The following is a 22282-nucleotide window of genomic DNA, read 5'->3' on the forward strand; positions in this document are numbered from 1 at the left end:
GAGCACGAAGCTGGAAAGGGAGGCCAGAGCCTTCTCTTCCATGCCCAAGTTCATTTAAAAAAAATTTTTTTTTAACATTTAAAAAAATATATTTATTTGGGGCTTCCCTGGTGGCACAGTGGTTGAGAGTCCGCCTGCCGATGCAGGGGACACGGGTTCGTGCCCCGGTCTGGGAGGATCCCGCATGCCGTGGAGCGGCTGGGCCCGTGAGCCATGGCCGCTGAGGCTGCGCTCCGCAGCGGGAGAGGCCACAACAGTTAGAGGCCTGTGTACTGCAAAAAAAAAAAATATATATATATATATATATATTTGTTTTTATTTATTTATTTAGGCTGTGCTGGGTCTTAGTTGAGGCACACGGGATCCAGGATGCGGACTTCTTAGTTGCGGCATGTGGGATCTAGTTCCCCAACCAGGGATCCAACCCACAGCCCCTGCATTGGAAGGCAAAGTCTCAACCACTGGACTGCCAGGGAAGGCCCTGTGCCCAAGTTCAGACTTCACCCTGAAGGCAACGGGGAGCCTTTGGAGTATTTTAAGACATCTAGCCAGCTTGGGAAGCAAGCAGCACAACTACAGCACAAAGAACTCAGGATCTAGAATCACAAGATCCAGTTTCAAATCCCAGCTCACCCATTCCAGTTTCTGAGAAATGAGTTTTCTCACTGATTACTATAGGTTTCCTGCAAGAAGGAAGGGAAGCTGTATAGATTTTTAGTTAAGTAGAAAATGGAAGAAGGCAAAAAATGGGAAGCAAGGTTTGTTCACTACAAGAGTTAATGGACAGACTGCCACAACCCCAAATATTTATTAAGTACTTAAACTATCCCCAAACCCTGTGTGCCAGGGTTTAAGAGGCACACAAGCAGAGGGCTTGGCCCCTGGCCTCAAGAAGCTGACAATCTCACTAAAGATAGGTGGAAAACTCTTTAGAAGACCATAAAATGAAAGTGCTTGCCTGGGAGAGACCAGAAGTCTTGAGAAGGAAGGAAAGACTTCAGAGAAGGAAGTGATCAAAGTGGGCAAGAGTCAGCAGGAAAAACTTTCATGGAAAAACCAGGTTATGAAGAGAGGGTGGGATTCAGGCAGGGATGAGAGCACAGCGATGGGCAAGAGTGAGGAGACAGGTGGGGGCCGCTGTGACCTCTACACAGGCCTCCACTGTGCTGCCACTTCCTGAACACACCAGGCTCCACACCAGCCTCCCCCCACGCCCTCCCCACTGCCTGCTGCAAATTCACACCTTTCATCTGAGAAATCCAGTTCAAAACATTTCAACCCTCCAGTAAAAAGACATCCGAAGCCAAATGGCATTCTGTTCCTGTGCAGACTCACTGTGATTACATGCTTCGTTCATACTACGGGAGTCTGCAAGTGTTCTTACTGTCTCGAAAACAGTCGAAAGGCAACTAAAGATTTGGGTCCCAGATCAGCAGCACCAACCACCACTTGGGAACCTGTTAGAAATGCAAATTCCCCGCCCCACCCCCTACCTACTGGGTCAGAAACTCGTGAGGGGTGGGGGGGTCGATCTGAGGGCCTTCCCACCCTCCAGGTGATGCTAACGCTAGTCAGTGTGAGAACTTCTGACCTAAAGGCACGGAACCAGTAAAGCAGCAGAACTGGAACTCCAATCCAGGCCTTCTGAGCTCCTTCCGTTCTACCCCACTGCCTGCTGAGAATGTGCTGTTTCTCCACCTAGACTGTAGTTCCTTGAAAGTAAAGGTCTGATGAGGAAAACAGAGCCCAGGCCAAAGAGCTTCTCAGAAGTAGCATGCTATCTTATGTCTATATACAAGTGTTTTGTTTTCCAAATGCTTTCACAACCGTTCTCTCTTTTGATTCCTTGTATTCTTCCTATTGCAGTCAAAACAAATGTTAACACTGCAATTTTACTGATGATGAAATTCAGTTCAGTTCTTAGCTACCATTTACTAGACATTTATTCCATGACAACCTTTGTTCTAAGTGCTTTGCATGTATTAACTTATTTAATTAGCACAACAACACTAGGAGGTAAATACTGTGATTATCTTCATTTTGCAGATAAGAGAACTGTATTGGGAAGGGTGCAAAAAACATAGCCCCCACCAGACAGTTTCATTAGAGGGGATTTAATACAGGGAATGAAGTACAGGGGTTGGAATAACTGAAAAATTGAATGGAATGGCGAAGCCACCCAAAGATTAGCAACACAGGGAGCCACTACCATCCCTAAGGCTGGAAGAAAAAAGAGAAGATGTGCTGTTAGGAGAGCCAGGAACAAGGGCTGCTGAACAGGAGCTAGAACCAAGGAAGAAACAACAGCCAGAGACACAGCCCAAGGCAGAGGGAGAGGGAGAGAGAGACTGTGGACTCTCTTTCTTCCATCCTCGAATCTTCCCCCGTGCCTCTCACTGGCCAAAGATAACTTACAGGAGGCCTTGCAAATGTAGTTTGCAGGAGAAGTGCAGGGAATGGATCCCTGGGGAAACAGGCAAGTGACCAGCATAAGAACAGTCACAGGTTGCGGGAATAACCTAAAGTTGCAGTTAGTTGTGGCAGAGCCAGGACTCAGTTGTCCGGTTCCATGACCTAGGCTCTTAGTTACTGTGCTATGGAACCGTCCAAAATCAAGTTACTACAGAGCCAAGACTAAGAGAACCCAGGTTCCCTAATTCCTATCCAAAAATCCTCTTTAAAAAATCCTCCCTAACATCACCAACCACAGCCCATCTCACCCTGAAATGCATTTAAAACAAAAGCTGTTTCACTGATCAAGGTTATGCTAAGGAGGTAGCCAAGGCCACTGGCTAGGTGTGGGAAACAGGAAGCCTTCTACAAAAGTTCCCAAAACTCTAAAGCTCCAAGAGAATCATATGCAAAGCCTTCTGAGCCTCAAAGGAGTCTTTCTCAATTTTAAGGGTGCATGAAGACCATCTGTGGGGCTTATTATAATGTAGATTATGACTGATTACCAGTCAGTCGGTAAGCGGGGGTGGGGTGGGGTGGGGGGGGGTGCGCCAGGAACCTGCACCTTTAACAAGTAACCCAGAGGATTCTGAGGCAATTCGTCGGTGACCAACACTCTGAGAAACACTGTTTTAAAAGTGCAAAGTGCAAAAAGACTACAACACAGGCCCAGTCTAAGAGATGAAGCCAAAAATTAATGAATTCAGAAACTCATCTGCCACATGTCCACGAATACCACCCTCAGCATAAGAGCAGAAAGGTTTCAATGAACATGAATGTCTATTAACTCCACGCCAGGTTCCAGCCATCCCACAGACCAATCTCTCACTGACCTTGGCTGCCAAGGGTAGAGGCAGCCGTGTGGTAGGTCTCACAGTCCACACAAAATGTTCCTTGCTTCTCTGCTCCAAGCATCTCCAATTTCCGGGTGAGGAGCTCCACGGTCTGCTGGACACTCTTGCCCTCGGCCACGGGCATCTGGGACACACTGGAAGGGAGAGGACCAAAATCATCATGCACGTGTACTCACTGAGTCACTCACTCACCCGCAGAATCACAGCTCATCAGGGCCAGTAGTTACCTTAGACACCATCAACCCAGACCTCCTCATTTTAAAGACAGGGAAACAGAGGCCCACAGTCCCTGAGAGCTTTGCTAAGAACCAGAGCAGGTCTCAGGACTCAGGTCTATGGCAACAGCATTTCCCGAGTGTGGTATGTGTGTCAATGTTCAAGAGAAGATTTTAGGTGGCATACAGACTGAGCATGCAGTAACACTGAATTATACGATGAGAAAGGGATTTCCTCTGCGTTTCTTTCAGCTCTGACTACATCAAAGACAAAGCCTCAACTTGGGGTTATTATGTTTTTACCAACTCTCTAACACTTCGCACGTGGGCTGTCCAGCACAGTAGCCACAAGCCACATGCGGCTATTTACACTTAAGTGAATAAAACAAAGTAAAACTTCAACTCCTCAGCTGCACACTACCCACATTTCAAGGGTTCGACAGCCACACATGGCTGGGGGCTAGTGTACTGGGTAGTGCTGACACAGAACATTTCCATTGATGCAGAAAGTTCTAAGGATCCTGGGATCAAAGAGAAAGCAAGCCTCAAGTTTCTAATCTTTGGGAGTGAGAGGCAACAGTACGTACAAGAATTTAACCAAAACAATGAAACAAAAAGTTATTTCCAAGATTTCCTTCTATGGTGAGTGAAACTAGCTTCCCCTTCAAAGCGGTAGGAAACAATCACCAAGCACCAACTATGTGCCAGGCAGTGTCCAAAGGCCTGTAGATAAATTAACTCTTTGAATCTTCACATCAACCTTATAAGATATAATATTATTATCTCTTCATTGTCAATGAGGAAACTGAAGTACAGAGGGGTTGAATAACTCACACAAGGTCACAAAGCTTGGTGTGGGGTGGCGTGACCAAATTTCAAAGCCAGGCGAGCTGGCTCCATATCTGTGCTCTTAACCAGTCTACCAGAATGCTTCCCCAGGAATATAGTTGTCTGTTAAAATACTTCTAAGGAAAAGAAACAGAATCCAAAGAAGACATTAATAAATAATAGTTCAGGGGATTTCCCTGGTGGCACAGTGGTTAAGAATCCGTCTGTCAATGCAGGGGACCCGGGTTCGAGCCCCAGTCCGGGCAGATCCCACATGCCGTGGAGCAACTAAGCCCATGCACCACAACTACTGAGCCTGCGCTCTAGAGCCTGCGAGCCACAATTACTGAGCCCGCGTGCCACAACTACTGAAGCCCGCGTGCCTACTGACGCCCACGTGCCTAGAGCCCGTGCTCTGCAACAAGAGAAGCCACCACAATGAGAAGCCCGCACAAGGCAATGAAGAGCAGCCCCCGCTCATGGCAACTAGCGAAAGCCCACGCGCAGCAACGAAGACCCAACGCAGCCAAAAAATTAAATAAATAAATAATAGTTCAAGTGCTACATGACTAAATAAAAATCATAAATACAGTCATACGTGGCTGAATTTGGGGAGACACTGCATTGCTTTATGATCAATCATAATCAACTAAATGAAGCTATAAAAATAGAGTCCTACTGTTGCTAAAAAACTGTCACTACTCTCCATCAGAAAAAGCACTAACAAGCAATGATGATGATGCTTATGTGCCTGATTTTGAAATAAAAGAGAACCCCTGGGACTTCCCTGGCAGTCCAATGGTTAAGAATCTGCACTTCCAATGCAGGGGGCGAGGGTTCGATCTTAGTTCTTAGGGGAACTAAGATCCCACATGGCACAGCGGAGGCCAAAAAAAAAAAAAAAAAAGAATCCCTAAGGTAATGCTACCGGGGTCAGAAGTCCTAGAAGGCTGAAAAACTTGAGAAGCATCCCAACCGACAGAGAGCCCTTTCCCTCTGTCTGCCTTCTGCACTGAAAGAACAGGGTTCCATGCCTCTGTGCAGCAAACTTTTTTTTTTTGGCTGCGCCCCGCGGCATACCAGATCTTAGTTCCGCGAACGTTCCGCAAACAGGGAGGCGCGGAACTCTTAGTTTCCTGCAGTGGAAGCGTGGAGTCTTAACCACTGGACCGCCAGGGAAGTCCTCAGCAAACTTTTCATTCACGTTCCTCACATCCTTCTTACACTAAAGGACTTCGAAGGAAACTCATGATGTCAACTGCAGGAAGCAAATGTGCAAGTCCCTGACAAACCTGCAAGACCTGGTCTACCAGGAGGACGAGTTCCCACAGGCTCTTATATGAAAAGCCTAGAGCCACTGACTTCAGATACCCTGGCCTCTAGCCCTCTCTGACCAGAAGGATGCTCAAGATATATATATATTTTTAAAGCCCTGAAATCTAGCATTTTGGAACTAATGCCTCTAAGAAAATTAGGCCCATATCTTTCCCTGCCACACTGACTTATAACATGTTAGAGATAATAAGTGCATAGAAACTAAACCAACCATGTAATTAAACATAGTAAGAAACAGGTCCTAAAGACACTGATGTGCCTGGAATCCCAATCTCCTAATTCCCAATAGCTTCTTTTTTTCCTCTAGACCCAAGATCTTAAAAGGGCCAAACTAGGACCATACACAGGCTGGTGTAACCGCATTTAGTGGCTGTAGGGAGGGGCAGGCGAAAACCTTAAAAAGATACTGTCTGCCTGTTGCCTATCCCCCACCATTCAGCCCTGCCTGCAAATGGGTCCTAGTCCCGATATCCTACTTCCGACCCTAAAGTTCCACCCCGGGCAGTACTATGGCCTCACGGGCAGCAAAACGTACCAAGAAAAAGGGAAGGAGGTACACGACAATTGATGGGTTCTTAAGATAAAACCTTTTACCTGCCGCCTTCCAGGAGGAAGGGGCGCATCTCCGAGGGAAAAGTCCCGCAGATTCCGCAGCCCTCACGGTGGCCCCCTCACCCACACAACACGAGGACATCTTGCTCAGCTCCCGGGGGGTGGCGGACCCCGGTCCCGATCCTCCTCCCGGGTACACTGGAGGTTCCGAGGGCCTTCAAGACCGCAAGCCCCGCCCCCACAAAATCCCTTGAAGTCCTACCAAGTCACTCCCATGGTGTCGGGCCAGGATGATGGGAGGATCAAACAACTGAAACGCAGTACTCTCCGGCAGCCCACACGAGGTGAAGCAGCCCAACTAACGCAAGCTCCAGAGCAGGGAGACGCTCCGGAAATAACGTAAAAACAGAACGCCCAGTCGTCTGGCTCACGAGGAAAAGGGGCGTGTCTAGGCGCCCCAGTGACGTCACTGCCTGACACCACCACCACCATTACCCCGGCTTCCCGTTCGGGGAATTTCCGTTCGACTGGGAACACTGCGCCTAGATCCATGAAGCTAGGAAAGCGTGGCTCGGACTGCCACCACTTAGAGAAGCCAACATTAAATGCAATGAGTTTATTCGGGAGTCCAGCTCCAGGACCCGTGAGCTCTTTTAGGCGATAGGGCGGCGCTGGTGGCAGTCCCGGCCTCCCAACGCGAGGGGGCGCTGTGAGCTCCGTGTGGCATCTTGGGCGCTGGGAGGTTACTGCGCAAGCGCATTCAGGGCTTTTTCCTCCATCCACACGTGTGAAACTTCCCGGCAAGGCTCTCGAGAAAAATGCCCAAATTGAAAGCGGCTCGCGGGGCCGGGGGTCAGGAAAAGCATGCGCCCTTGGCCGAGCAAATCCTGGCTAGGGACGCGGTGCGGGCAGGGGCCCGGGAAAAGCGACGGGGTCGTGGAACCGGAGAAGAGGAGGAAGAGTACGTGGGGCCCCGGCTGACCCGACGGATTTTGCAGCAAGCGCGGCAACAGCAAGAGGAGCTCGAGGCCGAGCATGGGACCGGGGGCAGGCCCGCGGCGCCGCGGGAGCGCACCACGCGGCTGGGTGAGTGGCCGGGGTGGGTACGAGGAAGAGGGTGGGTAGCTGGGGTGGATGGCTGAAAGGTTCCGGAAGGGGAATAGCTTGGAATAGAAAAACAGGGGGCCGTATTACACTCTTGCAAAGGTAATGGAATGGGACACCCAGCCCTGAGGCGGAATGAGGGTGGCCAGTGCCCTCCGCTCCCACTCCTAGTTTTAGGCACTCACTTTTAGGCACCCCCAAGGTTAGGCCAACAGGATGTGGTTGCTCACGCCACTAAGTTCTGCTAGTATTTATCCATTTGTTCTCTAAATACTTATGGGATGTCTACTATGTACATTCCACTGTGCTAGGAGTTTAGATGGTTTAGGTAAAAAAGTAAACAAGATAGACGAATACCTGACTTCAGGATCTTACAATCTAGCCCAGGAGAGAGACGATGAAATGGACAATTAGAATAATGCACTCCGTGATAAAGTGTAGTTTCTCTGATAACAATTGCATTAGTCTTGGGGATCAGGCTTCCCAGATTGCTTGGCCTTTGTGCTAAGACCTGAAAAGTGGGGAGTGCTCTGAGCACAAAGAACAATATTGATTAGGGGCTAAAGAGGGAGAGAGATTAATTAAAAGGTGGTCAATTTTTTTCTTATTAGGCTGGGAGTGTTGACCTCCAAGTTGCTTAATCTGTTTCTCAGCTCTCATCTTTCATTTGTCCTGTGAGCAGTATTCACAATGGAACACTAGCCTCCTGACTACAGTATCTTTACTTGACTTCTAAGACATCACATACCTGTTTTACAACTTCCTCACCTCTCAGTAGCCTTTGCTGGCTCCTCTTTTGCCACCAACCTCTTGCAGTGGCATAGGGTTCCATCCTTGGACCTCTTGTCTTCACTTCTGTTCACTGCTCTGGTGCTATCATCAGTTTCCAGGTTTAAATACCATGTATTTGGTAACTGCTTCCCAGTTCATATTCTAGCCCTGATCTTTTCCATGAAACCCAGATTGTTATATTTCAGCTACCTCTTCAGCCTCTCCAGTTTGAAGTCTGAGACATCTCAAATTTCACATGTCCAGAACAGAAATCCTGACCATCTTGCCAAACCTCCACCCACAGTCTACTTCGTCTCAGTTAATGGCATGATGTCCTTCCATTTGCTCCAGACAGAAACCTTGGACTGCTCTCTTCCTCACTCCACGTCTGATCTATTAGGAAGTCCTGTTGACTCTCCCTTAAAAATATATCCAGAATCAGATCACTTCTCACCATCTGGGAACAGCATGCTGTTCAAACCACCATGATCTCTCACCTGGATGGTTGCAGTAGCCTGCTAATTAGTATCCCATACCTGCTACAGTCCACTCAGCTCCACAGCTCGAGGATTACAGTGGTCTACAAAGACCTGTGTGATCTACACCTTTTGTCAGTCTGACCTTTTCTGCTTCCCCTAGGCCTGCTCTGAGCACTCCATTAAAAATTGCAACACCCCCACCCCTGTCTCCACACTCCAGCTTCTCTCTTCTGCTACGTTTCTTTTGTCGTGGCGTTTGTCTTTTTTAAACGTAATATACGTCATATTAGTTCATCGTCTGTTTCCGCCATTAGAATGTAAGCTCCGCCATTAGAATGTAAGCTCTATAAGGGCAGAATGTTTTTGTTTCTCTTGTTCGCTTATATTCCAGCACCCAGAACAGTGCCTCACTTATAGCAGGCACTCGTTTGCTGAATGAATGATGGTGAGGTAGGTCAGAGCGAGAGCTACAAATGACTTGTAGGCTGCCCTGAAGACAATGGGGAGCTACTGGAGACTATGGGGACCAGTTAGGGGATTGTCGAATTAATCCAGGCAACAGGTGATAACTGACCTAGGCTTTGATGGGGGCGTGAAGGCTTTAAGAGGGATTCTGTGAGGTACAATGGAATAGGACTTGGTAATTGATTGGATGTTTTGAGTGAGGGCAGGGGACAAGGCAGGCCTGCTGCCCAGGCTCTGGCTTAGTATTGGCTGGATGGTGGTGCTATTTACTTAGATGTGGAACACAGTGAGTAGTGTAGACCTAGGAGGGAAAGGGAGTGAGTGTGGTTGATGACAGGTGAAGGTTGAAGTGCCTGTGGGTCATCCATGACCCAGCTCTACAGGAGGCAGCTGGAGTTAGGGTCTGGAGCAAAGGGAGGTCCACCTACAGGTACAGATTTGGGAGTTGTGAGCATGTGGAGACAAAAGATCTAGTACGTGTTCCCCTCCCCCCTTATTTAGCTTTTATCACACAGTCTCTGTTCTTAATGACCTGTTCATATGTGGCGTTTTATCTCCCCACTTAGATTATTACCTCCCTTTTCAGACGCCCAGCCAGCTGTAGTCTTCCAATAATCGGTTATTCAGATGGGTTGGTCTGTTGAAATCTGAACTCGCTGCCCGGCCTCACTTTACCCATCTAGCCTTATTTCTTGCAACTGTCTACACTCTTGGGTTTTTTTTTTTTAACCATTGATTATACACTTTTAAAGTTTTATTTATTTATTTATTGGCCGCACCATGCAGCTTGCAAGATCTTAGTTCCCTGATCAGGGATTGAACCCTCGCCCTCGGCAGTGAGAGCGTAGAGTGCTAACCACTGGACCACCAGGGAATTCCCAACAGACACTCTTGTAACGAAGCCCTCTTGCCAGTGTTGTTACCCAGGTCTGGAAAACACGCCTTCATTTCCCATATTGCCTATCCAGCGCCTAACCATCCTCTGCACTCATCATCTTCTGGGTGCCTGTGGTATATCCCATTTCTGCCACTCATTTTGGCACATAATCAAGCCCTACCATGCGTGTAAAAGAGGTGAAGAATGCACAGTCTAGACCTAGATTGCCTGCCTTAGGCAAGTCCCTTACCTTTCCTGCGCTTCAGCATCCGCATCTGAAACTGGGTATAATCATAGTACCTGTTTCGTGGGTTTATGATGGTTACGTACAGTGTTTAGAAGAGTTTGTGCTATATAACTGAGTATAGTGTGTTAACTATTATTTACTACTATCACTGTCTCATTGGTTCATATGTGTACATTTTGTTTCTCAAGCAAGATTGTGCGCCCCCCAGGGACTGGAAGGTAGCATTTGCATCACCTGTTTCACTTTGCACGTCTGTGTCTATTACAAGCCAGCCCTGGACCATATACATGATGGTTAATCTCTGAATTCCTAAGCCATCGCTTACCTTGCTCACCCATTCCATCTCCCCTCTTCTGAGTCCAGGAGTGCCACAGGATGGATCAGATGATGAGGAGTGGCCCACTCTGGAGAAGGCTGCCACCATGACAGGGCCAGACTACCACGCGGAGGTGGTTGTGGACCCCGAGGATGAGCGGGCCATCGAGATGTTCATGAACAAGAACCCTCCTGCCAGGTAGGGCTGGCATGGCCTGGGATTTGGGAGAGTGGGTCCTGGTAGCAACTTTATAGAGAAGAAACTTTATATGCAGAGAAGCGTGTGTCCTGGCAGTGTTTCGATTCCGCACCTTTGGGAAGGGCCTGAGCATTGCGAGTTGTGGGGAACCGCCTTGACAAAAGTGGCCCATCCTCAAAGGACTGTTCTTAATGAGAATGACCCAGACTCAAAATACCTCCTCCCCGCTCTGTCTGCCTGCCTTAGAACTGCCTGGATTACCTGGGCAAACAGTTGCAGGCCTTGTTCTCTCTCTGGGTGATCTGTCTCATTGCATTTGGTCTTGGTATGCTCAGTTTTCTTAGTGGTGAGCTCAGTTTCCTTGGCCACATCTTTTTCATACCCTAAGCTTCATTTTATCCAGGGTTTTCCAGCCCCAGCACTTCTGCATTTTGGGCTGGATAATTCTCTTCTGTGGAGGCTGTCCTGTGCAATTTAGGACGTCTAGCAGCATCCCTGACTTGTATCCACTAGATACCAGTGGTGACCGTCCCCCCAGCTGTAATAACCAAAAATTGTCTCCAGACGTTGCCAGATGTCCCCCAGGGGGCACCCCACAGTTAGAACCACTAACTCATTCTCATCTGTAGTAAATGCTAGGTCCAAAACATGCAGGCTTTTAAGCTCCTGTGTTCAAACTCCGGAGCCCGTGGATTTTGGCCCAGGAGAGGGGAGTCTAGGATAAGGGCCCTCGACCAGTTCATTCTGACCATGTGATGTTAATGTGACATTGTTCTTGGTTCTTCAGGCTCTTGGGTTCGTGCATGTCTCATTGCTAGTAATACTGTGGGAAGGCAGGGAGGCTGAATGACAAGTTCCATGGCCGTGTATTTGAGAGGCAGAATGAAGCCGTGAGCCCCTTTCCCAGTGTGATGCGCAGCAGCTGAGGTGGATGTTACAAAGTGTGTGCTGGTCCCACCAGAGAGCCTCTCAGGTTCCCACCCAGCGGCTGTAACTCCTCTTTCGCAGCCCATTCTGACAAGCTTGGTAAGATGGTTTTCCAGCTTGTTGTCAACAGAAAAGTAAAGCTACTAGGAACAGGGGCTCCTGACAGTCTTGAGGGGTGCCAGCTGGCATCTTCAAAGAGCAGGCTAGATCCATGTGAGCTCAGCAGTCAGAGGCCATGTAGTTTGGGGGCACATATGTACTCTAAGGTGCCTGACCTTCAGAACCTGAAAGACCAGGCTTTGACTCTTTCCCCTACTCGTGAGCTGTGAGACCTTGGGTGAGTTACTAACCCCTCTGCATATCGGTTCCCATGTCTGAGTAATGGGAATAACAATACCTCGCGTGGGTGTCACACGGACAGTGTGAAGGCACATCTGGAAAGTCCTGCCCTTGGAGGACAGGAGCCATGTTTGTTTTGTTTTAATTAATTTTTATTGGAGTATAGTTGCTTTACAAGGTTGTGTTAAATTCTACTGTACAGCAAAGTGAATCAGCTATATGTGTACATATATCCCCTCTTTTTTGCATTTCCTTCCCATTTAGGTCACCACAGAGCATTGAGTAGAGTTCCGTGTGCTATACAGTAGGTTCTCATTAGTTATCTTTTTTTTTTTTTTTTTTTTTTTTTGCGGTACACGGGCCTCTCACTGCTGTGGCCTCTCCTGTTGCGGAGCACAGGCTCCGGACGCGCAGGCTCAGCGGCCATGGCTCACGGGCCCAGCCGCTCCGCGGCATCTGGGATCTTCCCAGACCGGGGCACGAACCCGTGTCCCCTGCATTGGCAGGCAGACTCTCAACCACTGAGCCACCAGGGAAGCCCTAGTTATCTATTTTAAGGAGCCATTTTAAATAGACTTCAGCAGACCCTGAAGACACCTTTATTGCACCAAAGCCCAATGTAATGATAATTCTGAATCATCACGGTCTGATTGTGCTTAAGGAGGCTGGGAAAAAAAGATCTTTCATCTTGGACCTCTTTCCATAAACTTTAATAAATTAAAAGGGGGATAAGTGTGTGCCATCGTCTCTCCCTAATGGTCCCAGCTACCAGAAATCTTGGTGTATAATTGAGGTGTGTCTGGTACTCTGGAGAGGTCAGACCAGGGTTTTCTAACTGGAGAGTCCTCAGCACACTGGCAGCATGTGATGGATGTGTTTGAAATAGGAACACTTGTCACAAACTTATTACTACTATCACTGATAGTTCCAGGTAGAGTACGTACGCTAACTTTTTTACTCCTCATGTTAACTTTGTGAGAGTAGGTACTGTTATTATCCCTGTTTTACAGGGGAGGGAGCTGAGGCATAGAGAGGCAGAGTAGCATGCCCAGGGTCATGCAGGGAGCAGAGGAGCCAGGACCTGAACCCAGGCAGGTTGACTTCAGAGGCTAGGTTCCTCGCCTCCACACACGACTGTCAGCTCCATCCTGAGCTGAATGACTGACTGCCAGGTCTTCTGTGCTGGGTTGTTGGGCCCAGAGGGGACTGAGGTCACGTGTCCCAACAAGATTGCAAGTTTATTGGGGCTCTCAAGGGACTGCGTGGGGAGTCAAGAGCTTCCTGGACTGAGAGCACGGCACTCCCACCCATTCCCTCCCTTTCTCCCAGACGCACCCTAGCTGACATCATCATGGAGAAGTTAACTGAGAAGCAGACGGAAGTCGAGACGGTCATGTCCGAGGTGTCAGGCTTCCCTGTGCCCCAGCTGGACCCCCGGGTCCTGGAGGTCTACAGAGGGGTCCGGGAGGTAAGAGCTGAGAGGAGAGCTGTGATGGGACTCCCTCACAGGGGCTTTGGGTGCCCACATCTCTCGTAGAAATAAGGCCTGGTGGCTGAGAGCGGGCTCAGGGGTCAGAGTGCACGGCTTCAGGGTCCTGCTCTCCTGCTTACTTGACTCTCTGGTCTCAGTTTCCCCACTGGAAAATGAGGATGATAATAGCACCTCCTCACAGGGTGGTTGTGAGGATTAAGTGAGTTAATGTATGAAAGGCACCCAGACAAGTGCCTGGCACCCGGCACCTGGTAAACATCGTGTATGTTAATGACGATGATGATTTTGTTCTCTCATCATCAGGTGTTGTCTAAGTACCGCAGTGGAAAACTGCCCAAGGCATTTAAGATCATCCCTGCCCTCTCCAACTGGGAGCAAATCCTCTACGTCACAGAGCCTGAGGCCTGGACCGCTGCTGCCATGTACCAAGCCACGAGGTAGAGCAGATGGGGGTCAGGGCTGCTTTGGGTCTGTAGGGAAGGGCTGGGTGTGGGAAGGACAGGCTTCTCTTCCCTTTGCCATTACATCCTAGCTTTGCCCCCACAGCGCTGTCTTATGCTTCTTTATGTCATCATTTTCCCAGCTCTTTCTGTTTCCTGTTTTGGAGCCGAGACCCTGTTAAGAATATCCTGTGATGAGTTTCCAGGGGAGAGGCTCAAAACGACAAGGATACAACCCTAGGGTGTCAGGGTGGCCTCAGAAGTCTGTGGCTCCCCAGGCATGCACAAGTCCCTGGTGACAGCAGGACAGAGGGGACCCATGATGGAGAGGGGATGGTGAACAGCTGGGTACCTGTCTGCCTGGGAGAGCTCTGGCTCACCCCAAAGACAGACAGTGTTCACCCTGTTTGGGTACATCTCGTAGCCCCTCCTGTTCCCTCTCTCATCTGACCTGGGTGTTGCATGCACCCAGCTCGCTTCACACACCCTCCGATCTCTTGCATGTACCATCCACATTGATATTTAAAAGGCGAGCTCCAGACTATCAGGTGATCTGGGATCTCCCCACTTTCCTCCAAAAACACTAGGATTTTCGCCTCTAACCTAAAGGAACGTATGGCCCAGCGCTTCTATAACCTGGTCCTGCTCCCCCGGGTGCGAGATGACATTGCTGAGTACAAGCGACTCAACTTCCACCTCTACATGGCACTGAAGAAGGCTCTATTCAAGCCTGGAGCCTGGTTTAAAGGTGGGAACCCAGGAGGCACTTACGAAAGGGAGGGGCTGGAGCTCCTGCAGTACCTCCTTTCTCTCACTCTGGGCTTAGAGTGACTGCCCCTCTGCCCCTCCCCAGGCATCCTGATCCCACTGTGCGAGTCGGGCACCTGTACCCTCCGGGAAGCCATCATCGTGGGCAGCATCATCACCAAGTGCTCCATCCCTGTGTTGCACTCCAGGTAGTGTCGGTGGGGGTGGAGGACCACTGGTTGGCGGATCTCCGCACGGCAGAGTCCCAGGACTGGGGATGGGGGGTGGGCAGAGTGGGGAAGGAGCTAAGCATAGCCCTGGGTTTGCGGCTCATTTAAGCCAGTGGGTGTATCGTTACTCCACAAGAATGTCAGTCCCACAGGAACAAGGTCCCAGGGCCTGGCACATGGTAGGTGCTCAGTAAATAGTTGAATGAATGAAAGAATGGGGAACATGGAAAGAAAGTAAGTTAGGGGTGGAGATCTCAGGACGTTTGGACCTATTCTAGTTGAATACTGAGACAAGCAGTCTGAGCCAGACGTGGGGATTTGGCGTGAGTCAGCGTAGTGCTGGTAACTGGAGTCCAGGGAGTGAGATAGGGGAGGTGAAAAGAATGCCGGAGATTCCCCCTTTAGGGATAGCACAGTGTAAGGGCCAGAAAAGGAGAAGCCTTCCTCCAGCGTTTCCCTACCTCCCTTCCCCAATAGTGCAGCCATGCTGAAAATCGCAGAGATGGAGTACAGCGGTGCCACCAGCATCTTCCTGAGGCTGCTGCTGGATAAGAAGTACGCGTTGCCCTACCGGGTGCTGGACGCCTTGGTCTTCCACTTCCTGGGTTTCCGGACGGAGAAGCGTGAGCTGCCCGTGCTCTGGCACCAGTGCCTCCTGACTTTGGTCCAGCGCTACAAGGCTGACCTGGCCACAGAGCAGAAGGAGGCCCTCCTGGAACTGCTTCGGCTGCAGCCCCATCCCCTGCTGTCCCCCGAGATCAGGCGTGAGCTTCAGAGTGCCATCCCCCGAGATGTAGAAGATGTTCCCATCACCATGGAGTGACGGAGCAGTGCTCGTCCTGGTCTGCAGGGCATGGGAGGACACCAGGATCCCTGCTGCTGACTAAAGGTGACACTGAGCCTTTATAGCTGAAGACCCAGTCCAGGGCCACGAGAGGTCACGGGCCTCTGATTCCCCAGTTCCTGACAGGGCGAACTGAGTCTGGCCGGCTCTCTCTTCCATTCTAGGCCTGCACCCCTGCTCAGTTCTGGGACCTGACTTGAAACTCCACAGCCTAACAGTCCCACTTCCCAGCTGGGGGTTGGAGTGGGTACTTTCTCTCAGGCTGTTGTGTCAGTTCACTGGGAGGTAGATAAAAACAAAAGGCAGGTATTTATTGAACTTCAGTGTTTTGATGTGGTGGATGGAGATCTTTCTGCTTTCCCTCTTTTGTGGAGGTGGGCACTGCATCCCTGCTCCTGTGTAGCAGTGGTTTCTTCCCCGGTTTACATGGGAGCCGTGCCCCCCTCAGACAAGTTTGTTTCTCGAGGCTGTACCCACCCTGCCAGCCCCTAGAGGGCACAGCCTTTGCCTTCCCCTGACACAGGCTACTTTGAGAGAATGCTAGCAACCAGGAGGTTGTTCACAAGATGGTCTCAGCTGTGGTTGGAAGAGCTAGGAGAAAGCACCTAGAGGAAAGTGGAGATACAGAGGCGAGAAAGGCCAAGCTCGGGGTCACCACCAGACCAGTGCCCTAACTTTCTTAGCTAATGAAAGCTTTAGACCAAGGGTTGGCAAACCAGGGTCACATGCCTGTTTCCTTATGGCCCGTGAGCTAAGAAGTTTTACATTTTTGAATGGCTAGGGAAAAAATTGAAAGAAGGGTATTTTGTGATAGGTGAAGATTATATGAAATTCAGATTTCAGTGTCCATAAATAAAGTTTTATTAAGATGCAGCCACACCCATCCATTTCCAGGTTCTCTCTGGCTGCTTTCATGCCACAGCAGCAGAGGCGAGTACAGTCTGGCTAGAACCCTTGTTACGTGCTTTGGAGAATGTGAATTTGTTCCAGCCTAATTACTGTATTTGGGAGGAATTTGATCATAAAGCAAATTTCACATTTATATGCAGTTTTGTCTTTGAGAAACACTAGGTGAAAGCAGAAAACTGTACCCGGCTGAGCTGAGCCAGATGACACACAGAACGCACATACCTCAGACATGTGCGAGCGACCCCAGTTCACCTTGCGGGTTGGTACCACACCCACATCTGGTGTTACAACCCGCCTTCCACATCCTTCCGACCTCCACTTCCACAGCAGACTTCAGGTGTTGTTTTTCAAGATAAAGGGCCATGTTTCTTGCAGTATGTGTTTTTAACCATTTAATGGGTAAAAGCACTATCTTTCCTTTTTTTAAAAGACAAGGATCCCTCATTAAGTATGAGTATAGTGCCTCAAGCCCCATTTTCCCCATAAGCCCTGTGGTTTTTATTGTGCAATTCTGCATGGTGCGGTGATTTTTAGGAATGCATAGATCACATTATGAAGCAAAACTGACTATATCTGGGGCAGAGACCATATGGCCCACAAAACCTAAAGTATTTACTCTGGTCCTTTACAGAAAAGGCTTGGCGACCCCTACTTGAGACACTGATTTCCACCCTCTAGATATTGGCTTTTGCCCACACTGCCATCCAATCCAAGAAGCCAAAGAGAGTTTTATTTCAGAATCTTTATTAAGGTAGCATGATGGTCCTGGGCCACCAGCCTGGACCTTGTGGCCTCGGGAAAGACCTGTGTCAACAGGGCTTGCCTCCCTCTCCAGACAGGGGGCTTGGTCACCTCCAGGTCATCGCTACTTCATCCCCCAGCCTTGCAGGATGGAGCAGAGGGCCAGAGGGAGAGGAGGGCGTGGCCCCACCCCAGGCTGTAGCAGCTCCTCGGCCATGAAGATCCTCTAGCGGTAGGATAGGGGAGGAATGCAGCAACCACCAGGGTCACCACCACTCAGGGTAGATGGGCCCCACCACACCCTCTGACAGCTGTACTCAAAGCAATTAATAAATTAAAACAACCTCTTCCTTCAGCACTGCCCCTCCACCCCCCAATCACATAGGAGAAGCTGAGCAGAAAGCAAAGCGAGGAGGTTGGTTCCTGCCCCTCAGACAGAGGCCAGGGCCCCTCCCTCTAGGAGCAGCTGAGAGCATGGATTGTGCAGGGGCCTCCAAGTGCACCGAGAGGAGATGTCCACTCTTTCTTCTCACATGTGTCTAGAACATGTGAGGGTTCTTCAGAAAGACCCCAATCCAAATGCAGTAACTAGGGAATTCCCTGGCAGTCCAGTGGTTAGGACTCCGCGCTTTCACTGCCGAGGGCCCGGGTTCAACTTTGGCAGTTGAGAACACGAGAGCCCCAGAGATAAGGGGGCCCCCAAAAGGAATGCTGGCACATGTATTCTACAGACTTCAATTTCATCTCTGGCCAGCCTGGCCCGCCCCCAGCTAGGACCGGGATGGGGCTGAGCTGGTCAGATGCAGGGAGGAGGAGGAGCCTGACTGGCCACCTGCCGCAGCTGGCCAGGCCCCTTAGTGCACACTGCAGGGACAGGTAGGACCCGACCCCTTCGGCTTGCGACAGGCAAGTAGGAAGGAGCCCCCTCGGGCTTCAGCTGTGGCATGGTTCGTTCCTGCAGGCAGGGAGGGGGGTGGCAGTGTCCCCTCCTCTGCTGTCGGTGGCCACTCGAGGGGGCCTCGCCAGGGCTACAGGTGGATGGCTGTGACATCTGTGGGAGTGCTGGTCTGGCTGGGCCCCTGGCTGCTGGAGCCCCTGGGGGCTTTGGGCGCTGGGCTGGGGGAGGTCTGGGCGGCTTCCCTGAGGCTCTCCCTGAGGGCAGCTTCAATCTGCTCCTGACAGGCCCGCAGGCAGTCCTGGGAACAAGGGGGAACGGTGAGGAAGGTCCATGTCCCTCCCCCCATAGCATGTGGCAGCAGGTGCTGGAGGACACCTCCCAGCACACAGGGAAGTCTGGGGAGGTTAGGCCACAGCCCAACCCCAGGAATCAGCTTTCAATTCTCAGAAACTGGCAAGAGGATGTGGCAAGAGGGTGTGAGAGCAGCCCAGCATCTGACACCAAATCCCCCACCCCCACTCCTGCACACCGTTTGGCAAGAAAAGGGTACCCAGGGACAGTGCCCTTCAGCCCGCCCAAGACACTTGCTCTTCTCCAGACCAAGGAAGGAGATAAAAGGCCACAGAAGCCCCAAAAGCAGGGCACTCAAAACCAGGAGTGGAGACGGGGCCGGGGGCGACAGCTCCCTCTGCTGGAGGCTCAGGGAATATAGCGCTGCCTCGTGAACTGAGGCCACTTGCCCAGCTGCCCAGCACTCACCACTTCAGTGCCTGTGATCCCTGCCAGCAGCTCTGTGAGCTCATCCCCAGATGTGGAGCAGGCACCCAGGCCTTGCACTGCAGCTCCAATGCTTCCCGTGGCAATCATGGATGGCGGGTACATGGCAAAGGTGTAATCTTGGAAAGAGAGGGGACCATGAGGCAAGGGTGGTTTCAAGGATAACAACCAGCACGCACCCTCTATTACCCAGAAGTGCCAGGCCGTGTGAACAGAACAGGGGTCTTCTTGAAAACCCCAGCAGCGAGTGGTGTCAGATAGCAGCAGGGGAGAAAGGCAGGAAAGGGGCTCTTTCCTGGAGAGGGTCGGGTCCAGGGTGGTCTGTAAGTGATCCTGGCCAGGGACCAGGGAGTGAATGAGTCTCTTCCTGGTGTGGACACAAAATCAGGGTTAAGAGACCTGGTTTCTGCTCGCAACTTAGTCACTGTAAGACCCTGGGCAAGTCACTTCTCTCTGAGCTCTCAGTGACCCACCTACATACTTGGGGGGGGGGGTGGTCTCTTGAGATCCCATACAGCTCTGCTGCTTTTCTGTATTGAGACTGGGGGCTCAGAGGGAACAGAATTTTCACAAATAAATTTTGAGAAGAAATTTAAGAAACCAGAAATCTGTTCCAAGATTTCAGTTCAAGAAACCAGAATCTCCTGGTTACCGCTCACCCTTCCAAGTCTTCTGATTTCCCTGGCTTGGTAAAAATGTGTTTAGGACTCTTACCTGTAGCACAGAGGGCCAGAAAAGTCTGGGCGTGCTTCTTGACCAAGGCCTGTCGGTCACGGGGCAGAGAGAGCCGGTGCAGAATCAGGGCCAGGAAATCATGGGCAATCACGGCAGCCAGGTCCCACTTGAGCTTCCCCAGGACCAGCACCTCCCAGTCCTGGAGGTTGAGGAAGAGGGTAGGGTCAGTGGCTAAGGAAAGGAAGAGGAGGGAGTAAAGCAGAGGTCTCACAGGGAGGGAAGCCCATCACACTTGAAGGTCAGGACCCCAGTTCTGCTTTTGAATGTAAGGACTGGCACTGTGGCAGGGAAGAGGTGGGGGCACTTGCTTTGAGCCCTATTGATCATTTCCTAGATGCCAGAACTACATGCTTTACATGAATTATCTCTTTTAATCCTGCTGGGTTATCTTTTGGGATCCAGTAATCCAGGCCTTCTCCTGACTTCCTGCAAGGCTCTGAGCACTTCTCCAGCCAGGGTTGAAAGAAAAGACTGCAGCAGCAGATAACCACCACCATCACCATGAACTTGAGGCTCCTCTGGCATGAAGCAGAAAGATTCTTCATAATCCCAAGGATCTGTGAAAGGGGAGATCACTAGCCTGCCCCCAACTCAGCATCCCATCCAAGTCCACACCTCTTGAAGCAACTGGGGTGAGCATGAGGCCACACCTCCTGTGACACAGCTGCTGAGCCAACCCTGAGGTTCCTCAAAGTGGAGGTTGCCCAACCCAACCCACATCCCCTTGGTGGGACATTGGGGTGTAGGGCTGAGATAGAGCACCCCACTCTACCTCTTTGGCTGGAACCCATAGTGCCTAGTGCCATTTGAGTCTTAGGAAGAGAAGTGGAGGCCAAACCAAACAGGATGGGTCCAGATGATCCCTGAGGGATCAAACCATCTCTCTGCCTGCCCTAGCCTCTATACCACTGCTAGGTCCTGGAGGGAGGCTGGGAGCCCCACCCCAGTCCACTCATCTGGGGTTCCCAGCCCTGGCCCCATTTCTGAGTTGCACACATGAGGATTTCTTCATTGTTTTATCTCAGGAAGGAACTCATGGGTTTGACCCCTTACTGAGGTAGAAATGGCAACCCCATCCAACCTCTTTTAGGCCCCCAGTCACACTGTCCCTCTCCGGGCCCCCACCTAGGTGTCATCCTCTTGAACCTCTCACAGAGCCCCACAGAAAACAGCCCAGCCTGGAGCGGGAAGAAGTTGGGCAGAGAAGCTAGCATTCTACTCCCGGTGCTTGTCCCAGTGGTCAAACTCCTAACTCAGAAGTGAACAGAGGGACTTGCCTGCTGGCACAGTGATTAAGAATCTGCCTGCCAGTGCCGGGGACACAGGTTTGAGCCCTGGTCCGGGAAGATCCCACATGCCGCGGAGCAACTAAGCCCATGCACCACGACGACTGAGCCTGTGCTCTAGAGCCTGTGAGCCACAACTACTGAGCCCGCGTGCCTAGAGCCTGTGCTTCGCACCAAGAGAAGCCACCGCAATGAGAAGCCTGTGCACCACAAGGAAGAGTATAACTCCTGCTCGCTGCAACCAGAGAAAGCCCACATGTGGCAACGAAGACCCAATGCAGCCTAATTAATTCATTTTTTTTAAAAAAAGAAACCTTTAGGGAAAAAAAAGAAGTGAACAGAAAGCACCTAGCATCCAAGGAAACATCTAGAAGGCAACTTGGAGTGGGGCTTTCCCTGTGGGGAGGCATAGGGTCCTGCGTGAGGGAGGGCAGCCACCTTACCCTGTATCAGGGCAGCCCCTGAGAATCTCAGCCCTCACTTGGCCAAGAACACACCCCTGGCAGCTTCCATCATGTCCCTAACCTCTAAGGCCACCTGAGTGCTAGAACATCCAAATTCTCCTCAGCCTCAGTGCAATGCTGAGGCAGGACCTTTCTTTCCTTCCTTCTCTGGGCCCCAACCTTCTCTGTGGCATGAGGATTTGGACTGACTGGAGCTCTCTGAGGTCCCTTCCAACTCTGACCTTCTAGGAAGTCATTGATCGGCACACTCCACCCCCCAGCTCAGGCATGGGGAGGACTTTTGGCCTGTTCTGAAAAGCTCTCCTCACATAAAGGCACACACCCCATCCTAATCTTTTCACAAAAAGGAAGTCCCCTTCTACCTTCTAGCCTAAATCCCTCCAAACACATCTTGCTCATTAGCCCTGAAAACCAGCTCCACTGGTTTGCCAAAAACTACCAAAAACTAGACTTGCCAAAAACTACCAGATTCATCACAAAGAGCTGTGGGGCCTCCCGGATTCCCAACTCCGGCCTCCTACTCCCATCTCCGAGAGCTACTTGGCAGGAAGAGGAATCCCGTTCCTCGACAAGCAGCACTCGGGGGCCCCAGTACCCTGGCTTCTTGGCCAGCCAATCACAGCAGCCTGCACGCTGCCCTCCTCCCCGGGAGATGGGGCCCAGAGACTCCTCTCCGGGTCAAGAGAAGACTGGGCCGCTGTAGAGCAAGGTGGAGGAAGGTGCCAGCTCACCCGTCTCCCCCCACCCCCGCCCCTCGGGAG

The 22282-nt window shown here is 50.8% G+C and overlaps 3 protein-coding genes across 6 annotated transcripts in view; 1 reads left to right on the forward strand and 2 right to left on the reverse strand.

Annotated features, from left to right (window-relative positions):
• Nucleotides 1-6579, reverse strand: part of MED20 (mediator complex subunit 20) — a 49455-nt gene extending 42876 nt beyond the window's left edge. For both annotated transcript variants that reach the window (XR_014326532.1, XM_082848640.1), the window contains exons 1-2: nucleotides 6498-6579; nucleotides 3285-3439 (exon numbers count right to left, since the gene is read on the reverse strand). Coding sequence is in view for 1 of the 2 variants with exons in the window: in XM_082848640.1 (XP_082704766.1) it covers nucleotides 3285-3439; nucleotides 6498-6511 (169 nt within the window). In the remaining variant the exon portion in view is untranslated. The remainder of the gene's footprint in view (nucleotides 1-3284; nucleotides 3440-6497) is intronic.
• Nucleotides 6580-7023: 444 nt separating this feature from the next.
• On the forward strand, nucleotides 7024-16590 carry BYSL (bystin like). Its single transcript, XM_082847346.1, has 7 exons — nucleotides 7024-7321; nucleotides 10542-10692; nucleotides 13288-13426; nucleotides 13754-13887; nucleotides 14478-14638; nucleotides 14744-14846; nucleotides 15345-16590. Exons 1-7 carry the CDS (start codon nucleotides 7054-7056, stop codon nucleotides 15688-15690), a joined length of 1302 nt encoding a protein of 433 aa, XP_082703472.1. The 5' UTR covers nucleotides 7024-7053; the 3' UTR covers nucleotides 15691-16590.
• Nucleotides 16591-17348: 758 nt separating this feature from the next.
• The window catches only part of CCND3 (cyclin D3), an 81746-nt gene continuing 76812 nt past the window's right edge, over nucleotides 17349-22282 (reverse strand). For all 3 annotated transcript variants that reach the window (XM_082849164.1, XM_082849165.1, XM_082849163.1), the window contains 3 exons: nucleotides 19751-19910; nucleotides 19019-19155; nucleotides 17349-18557 (listed from right to left, as the gene is read on the reverse strand). In XM_082849164.1, coding sequence (XP_082705290.1) covers nucleotides 18390-18557; nucleotides 19019-19155; nucleotides 19751-19910 — 465 coding nt within the window. In that variant the 3' untranslated portion in view covers nucleotides 17349-18389. The remainder of the gene's footprint in view (nucleotides 18558-19018; nucleotides 19156-19750; nucleotides 19911-22282) is intronic.

The sequence above is a fragment of the Leucopleurus acutus genome (assembly GCF_964270905.1).
Source record: "Leucopleurus acutus genome assembly, chromosome: 10".
NCBI classification, from domain to species: Eukaryota; Metazoa; Chordata; class Mammalia; order Artiodactyla; family Delphinidae; genus Leucopleurus; species Leucopleurus acutus.